Source organism: Chrysochloris asiatica, unplaced genomic scaffold (assembly GCF_000296735.1).
Source record: "Chrysochloris asiatica unplaced genomic scaffold, ChrAsi1.0 scaffold00056, whole genome shotgun sequence".
In the NCBI taxonomy this organism is placed as follows: domain Eukaryota; kingdom Metazoa; phylum Chordata; class Mammalia; order Afrosoricida; family Chrysochloridae; genus Chrysochloris; species Chrysochloris asiatica.
This window is the reverse complement of record NW_006408574.1, coordinates 10,795,857-10,803,581: the sequence shown is the minus strand read 5'-3', so window position 1 is coordinate 10,803,581 and position 7,725 is coordinate 10,795,857. Positions and strand designations below refer to the sequence as shown.

Here is a 7,725-nt window from a genome sequence, read left to right as displayed (position 1 = left end):
GGGTGTAAATCTTTACGGGAGTAGAAAGCCTCATCTTTCTCCCGCGGAGCGGCTGGTAGTTTCGAACTGCTGACCTTAAGGTTCGCAGCCCGATTTATTAGCCACCTTAAAGTTGAATGTTCACAGTTCAGTCTAGGCATTTGTTAAATACATTACTTAAGAGTATTCTTAATAGAACCTTTCACGGGAATGGAGGGATTCATCTCAAAAACCTCAAGAAAAATGGGAGTTAGAAAAACCAAATACAACTCTAGAAATAAATCTGAAAGGCCATGAAAACCTAACAGATCACACCAGTCTTCAAAACCACCTATTGCCTGCTTTCTGAATCTTTGCTTATTTTCCATTTCTCCTTTTATGAGTTAGTTTATCATAACAACCCTCATAGAATCATATCAGCTGTGGTATAACTCATATTCTCTGTATTTCTTAGTCTAGTTTCAGAGAGAGGAGATTGATTGAGCAGCTCATTTTTCACAGGCAGGGATAACTCGTAGATCTCTGTAATAAACTGGTTTCCTTGGGATCAAGTGCCAACTTGCAGTCTGTTCAACTGTGCTTATCAGGCAGAGTCACATGGTTCAGAACGTAGCTGCGTAAGAGGTTACAGGCAAATACGCTTTTCTAGAAGGGACTGTAGATGGGACAGAAGTTCAACAGACCTCCAAATAATTACCTCCTGGGTCATTCTCATTTCTTTCCAATAATAGTGAGCTAACAGCACTCGGGTTGTGAATGTTAGTGACAAGCAGTTCACTGTGCCTCAGCATATCACCACTCAATTTTTAAAATATTTCAATGAAGAACAAAATTGTTACTTGTTGTTGTTAGGTGCCATTGAGTCGGTACAGATGCATACCAACCCTCTGTACAATGGAATGAAAGCCTGCCTGCTCCTGTTGTCAAGCTTGAGCCCATCACTGCCGCCACTGTGCTGATCATAGGAAGTCTTCCTCTTTTTCTCCGACCCTCCACTTTACCCAACATGATATCCTTCTTAGTGCTTGGTCCCTCCTGACAGCTTCTGGCTGTACTTCTTCCAACATAATCCATGACATTCTCAATATTCTCCTCCAACACTATAATTCAAATGCATCACTTTTTCTCCGGTCTTCCTTATTCACTGCCCAACTTTCATGTGCATATGAGGTTATTGAAAATACCATGGCTTGGGTATTTGGGAAATTGTTATTATGGCTTGTGAATTACAAAATGTGACTAGAGAGAAATAATCTAATCTAAAACAACAACAACAACAACAACAAAAAAAAACAGGCAAAGCAAACGACTAGGTTCAGAAGGTAGGCAGGGTTAGGAAAGGAGGAGGAGTAGAAACAGGAGACTCAGGAATTGCGCTGGGCACAATTACGGGGACCGCAATCAATGACATGAAACAAAAGGTGTATGAGTTGTTGAATGGATAACTGATTAGCTGTATAAACCTTCATTAAATTCACAATAAAAAGTTTTGTTTGAAAAAAAAAGAAAAACTAGGCAGAGTTTGGATATTTCTCCAAAGATATACGAATGGCCAACAAGCACACGAGACGATCCTCAACATCATTAGTCACTGTTATTACTGTTAGATGCTGACAAGCTAGTTTCGACTCATAGTGACCCTTTGCACAACAGAACGAAACCCTGCCTGGTCCTGCACTATCCTCACAGTGTTATGTTGAAGCCCATGGTATCAGTTCATCTCATTGATGGGTTTCCTCTTTCTCACCGGCTTTCCACTTTACCTAGCATGATGTCCTTCTCCAGGGACTTAACCCTGCTGAGAACATGTCCAAAGAACTAGAGGTGATGCCATGCTTGCTTCTAAGGAGCCTCCTGGATGTTCTTCTTCCAAAATAGATTTGCTTGTTCTTTGGAAGTCTGTACAAATCAAAACTCTTTTCATTATTTCATGGTTTTCATTTAGCAATCAAAGGAAACTAACAAGTGTTGCTGAGGATGGTGAGAAGTTGGGGTACTTCTACAATGACAATGTAAAATGGTGCCAGCACGCCAAAGCAGAAAACGGTTTGGTGATTTCTCAAAAAGTGAAATATACAATTACCATATATGATCCAGCCCTTCTAGACACACAAGAGAAATGAAAACCTATGCTCATATAAAAAGGTGTACACCCATGTTCTTATCAGCATTCAAAACAGCCCCAAAGTGGAAGTAACCCAAATACCTAACCGATGGATCAATAAAAGGTGGTATATTCATACAATGGGATTTTATGCCGCTATCAAAAGCAATGAAACACTGATACGTGCTCCATCATGGTGGAACGTTGAATACCTTATGCTAAGTGTCAGAAGGAGTCTTGGTGTGGTACTGTAGGATAAGAACTGGACTGCTAACTGTAAGGTTGGTGGTTCAAACTCACCAGTCGCTCCTCGGAAACCCTACCCAGGGTCATTATGAGTCAGAACCAACTCGATGGTACTTAAAAAAATAGTATAAGAAGCCACCCAAAGGGCCATATATCGTATAATTCCATTTCTATGAAATGTCCAGAATAAACAAATCCCTAGAGATAGAAAGATCAGGGCTTAGCAGGGGCTGGCAGGGAGGAAATGGGAGTAACCCTATAAAGGTACAGGGTTTCTCTTGGGGGTGACAGACATGTTCTGGAGTTCAATAAGAGAGATGGTTGCAAAACCTTGTGAGTATCCTAAGAAACACTGAAACGTATACTTTAAAATGCTGAATTGTATGGCTTATGAATTATATCTCAGTGAACTATGTTAGTACAAAACTGATGCAAAGGAGTCTTAAAAACCTTTTTAATAAACAAAACACCACCTATAACCACTTTCGTTAAAGCTATATATTTTGAATAATCATATTTTCTAATATTTTACTTAAAATGTGATCTTACTTTGTAATATTGGACCGATTTTCGTATTCTAGTTTCATTGTTCAAGAACCTTTTGTCTTCTTGTCTCAACAGCACCTACTGCTGCCTCTATGGAAGGGTCAACAAATGGTCTAGAGATGCAGCCACTACCTGAATGTCAACATTCAAAGGCCAACTTCCCACCTGATGCGACAAGAGATTTCTCCTCACCACATATCAATCTGTACACTCAGGAGACTGTGGAGCTAACAGAGAAAAATAGCAAAATTAAAACCCTAAACAATTTGTTTTGGGGGAATCATCTCCAAAGACAACGCAGAGGCTATTCAGAAAAGTGTTGTCTTAAAGGATGCACAAAAGACGAACTTAGCATTGCGTGCTTTCCATATATTGACTATAAAAAGTTAGACATTGACCATCAAATTTGACTGAGTTATACTAACCATCATAGGCATTGTACTAACTTAATAAAAGCTGAATATATTTTACTTTTTTTTTTTTTTTTTTTTGTCAATGTGCTTGTAAGTTCTGTGCTGTGAACAATATTTCAGTGTATTGAGAGCACTTGACAAGAACCTTATTATTTACCTTGCTGACCTATAATTTTATATTTGAAGATGTCACTGGAGGGGGCATGGAACACGTAAAACTCTCTCCTTTCTTGCCATTATGGTAGACATTCTCTCGAGCTACATTTAAATAGATTCTGGAATGTTCTGCATTCCATCTCTCTAACCCAGACAGATGCCTGAGGCTATTAGCTCCATACATTTGCCCCACCAACTTAAAAATAACTAACCAACTACTCCCCTTAATAGTAATAATAGGGAGACTTTAACTCCATTGAGTTTTTAAAACTATTAACTGGTCAGATTTCTGCACAATTTCAGTGACTGTCTTTAGATCTAGTTGTGACACCTCTCCAAGACACCCTGCCTTGGTGGTGGAGGTGCTTACATCATGGGAATACTACTCAAAATGCAGTTCCCAGCAGAACCAGCAACATCATCATCTAAGAACTTGTTTAAAACATAATTTTCAGTCCTCCCCTGAAAACTCCAGCACTCGTCTGCCAGTCTGTCACACTGGGATGGCTTTTGTGTTGCTGTGATGCTGGAAGCGATGCCACTGGTATTCGAATGCTGGCAGGCTCGCTCACGGTAGGTAAGTTTCAGCGGAGCTTCCAGACTAAGAGAAGGAAGGAGAGGAAGACAACTTCCGAATGGTCAGCTACTGAGACCCTTGTGAATACATTGCAACACTGGCAGCTAGGACCAGAATATTGACTACTGAAGCAGTGGACAGCATCCGAACATTGTCAGATACAGGGTGGGAAGATGAGCCTATCATGTTGCAAGCCACTCAAAATATGACTGGGGAAGAGCTGCCTCGTCAAAATAGCGTTGACTGTGAGGACACGAATGGAGTAAAGCCTTTGGGGCCTTCATTTACTGATGGGGTACAACTCAAATGCAGAGAAACAGCTGTAAACATCCATTAATAATGGAGCATGGAATGTATGAGGTATGAATCTAGGATACTTACAAATTGTAAAAAATGAAATGGAACGTATGAACATCTATACCCTATGCATTAGTGGGCTGAAATAGATTGGTATTGGCCATTCTGAATCTGACAATCATATGGTTTACTACTCCTGGAACGACAAATTGAAGTGGAATTGCATTGCATTTAACATCAAAACGAACATTTCAAGATCTGTCCTGAAGTACAGTGCTGTCTGTGATACAATAATAGCCACAAGCCTACAAAAAAGACGAGTCAATACAATTATTATTCAAATTTATGCACCAAACACTAGAGCCAGTGAGGATGAATTTGAATAATTCTACCAAATTCCTCTGTCTGAATTTGATCAAACATGCCATCAAGATGTATTGATATTTACTGGCAATTGGAATGTAAAGGTTGGAAACAAATTGGAAAAACCAGGACTTAGAAAATATGGCCTTAGTAATAAAAATGATGCTGGAGATCACATGATAGAATTTTGCAAGACCTATGATTTCTTCATTATAAATTATTTCAAAAGAATAACATTAAAGATGATTATACACATAGACATCAACAGATAGAATACACAGAAATCAAACTGACTACATCTCTGGAAAGAGACGGTAGAAAAACTCCCTTTATCAACCAAAACAAGGCCAGGGGCAGACTGTTGAACAGATCATCAGTTGCTCATATGCAAGTTCAGGCTGAAGCTGAAGAAAATGAAAAAAAAACTCCATGAGACAAATATGACCTTGAACATAGCCCACCTGAATTTCGAGATCATCTTTAAAACATATTTGATGAACTAGACACTAATGACCAAAACCCAGAAGCATAATGGGATGACATTAAGAACATACAAGAAGAAAACAAAAGGTCATTAAGAAGACAAGAGAGAAGGGAAAGACCAAAATGGATGTCATAAGAGATTCTGAAACTTACTCTCCAGCATAGAGATGCTGAAGCAAATAGAAGAAAAGAGAAGATAAAAGATCTGAACAGAAAATTTCCAAGGGCAGTTTGATAAGACAAAGTCAAATATTATAATGAAATATGCATAGACCTGGATTTAGGAAACCAAAAGGGAAGAACACTGTCAGCATTTCTCAAGCTGGAAGAATTGAGGAAAAACTCCAATCCTTGACTTGCAATACTGAAGGATTCTATGGGTAACATATTGAATGATGCAGAAAGCATCAAGAGAAGATAGAAGGAATACACACAGTCACTGTACCAAAAAGAAATGGTTGCTGCTCAACTATTTCAAGAGGTAGCATGTGACCAATAGCCAACAGTACTGAAGGAAGAAGCCCAAGGTCTATTGAAGGCATTGGCAAAGAAGGCTTCAGGGACTGATGGAATACAAATTAAAATCGTTCAACAAACTAATGCAGCCTGAGTGCTGAGCCCAGAGCCCAGAGGCACTCACTCATCTCTGCCAAGAAATTTGGAAGACAGCTACCTGGCCAACTGATTGGAAGAGATCCAGATTTGTGCCCATTCCAAAGAGACGTAACCCAACAGAATGCAGAAATCATTGGGAAATATCATTATCATATGCAAGTAAAATTTAGCTAAATTAAAAACAGCTACAACAGTACATTGACAGGTAACTGTCAAGAGGTTCAAGCCAGATTCAGATGAGGGCGTGGGACTAGGAATACCATTGCTAATGTCAGATGGATCTTGGCTGAAAGCAGAGTACCAGGAAGATGTTTACCTCTGCTTTAGTGACTAAACAAAGGCTTTAGACTAGACGGTGTGGATAATGTCAAGCGATGGACAACACTAAAGAGAATGAGTATTCCCAAATATTTAATTGTGATCATGAGGAACCTGTACACAGACCAAGAACCGCTTGTTCAAACAAAACAAGGGAACACTGAATGGTTTCAAATCAGGAAAAGGTGTGCACCAGGGTTGTTTTCTTTCAACCCACTTACTCAGTGTGTATGCTGAGCAAATAATCTGAGAAACTGAATTAAGTGGTGACAAAGGCAACAGGATTGGAGGAAGGCTCAGTAACAGATGATACAACCTTACTTGCTGAAAGACGACTTAAAATACTTACTGATATAGATCATAGACCACATCCTTTGGTATGGGTTGCACCACAATGTAAAGAAACCAAAATCTTCACAACTGAACTAATAAATGACATCATGATAAATGGAGAAAAGACTGAAGTTGTTAAAAGACTTCATTTTGCTTGGATCCACCATTAACACTCATGGAAGCAGCAGTCAAGAAATCAAACAATGTATTGCATTAGGCAAATCTATAGCACAAGACAGACCTCTTTTAAATTCAAGAGCACTGTTTGGGGACTAAAGTGCGCCTGACACAAGTCATGGTATTTTCAATAGTCTAATATGGCAGGTGAGTTGCTGTGATTCTGGATTTTAAATACCAGCAGGGTCACCCATGCTGGACTGGTTTCAGATGAGTTTCCAGATGAAGACAGACTAGGAAGAAGTGATGAACTACTTTTGGATATTTAGTTACGGAAAACTTTATGAATAGCAGAAAAACACTGTCAGACATAGTGCCAGAAAATGAGCCAGCCCCTCAGGTTGGAAGGCACTCAAAATGCAACTGGGGAAGAGCTGCCTCCTCAAAGTAGAGCAGACCATGATGACGCAAACAGAGAAAAGCCCGCAGTACCTTCATTTGCTGATGGGGCACAACTCAGAATGAAGAGAAATAGCTGCAAACATCCATTAATAATCGGAACATGGAATGTAAGAACTATGAATCTAGAAAAACTAGATATTGTCAAAAATGAAATGGAATGCATAAATACTGATATCTTAGGCATTCGTGAGCTGAAATGGACTGGTGTTGGCCATTTTGAGTTGGACAACCACATGGTTTACTATGCTTGGAATGACAGGTTGAAGAGGAAATGGTGTTGCATTCGTTGTCAAAAAGAACATATCCAGATCAGTCATGAGGTACAATGCTGTCTGATAGGATAATATCCACGTGCCTACAGGGAAGACCAATTAATACCACTATTATTCAAATTTATGCACCAAACACTAAAGCCAGTGAGGATGAAATAGAAGAATTCTACCAACTTCTTCAATCTGTAAATGATCAAACATGTAATCAAGATGTACTGATCATTAATGGTGATTGGAATGCAAAGGTTGGGAACAAAGAGGAAGGAAAATATGTCTTTGGTGATAGAAATGATGCTGGAGAACACATGATACAATTCTGCAAAACCAATGATTTGTTCATTTCAAATACCGTCTTTAGACAGCATAAGAGATAATTAGATGGAATACACAGAAATCAAACTGACTGTATCTGCGGAAAGAGACAATGGAAAAGCTCCATATCAT

General features: G+C 39.2%; 1 protein-coding gene across 1 annotated transcript in view; it reads left to right on the top strand.

Moving 5' to 3' along the window:
- Window positions 1-3,285, top strand: part of INSL6 (insulin-like 6) — a 29,936-nt gene extending 26,651 nt beyond the window's left edge. The window contains exon 2 of the mRNA XM_006863838.1: window positions 2,951-3,285. Coding sequence (XP_006863900.1) covers window positions 2,951-3,285 — 335 coding nt within the window. The remainder of the gene's footprint in view (window positions 1-2,950) is intronic.
- Window positions 3,286-7,725: the final 4,440 nt, after the last annotated feature.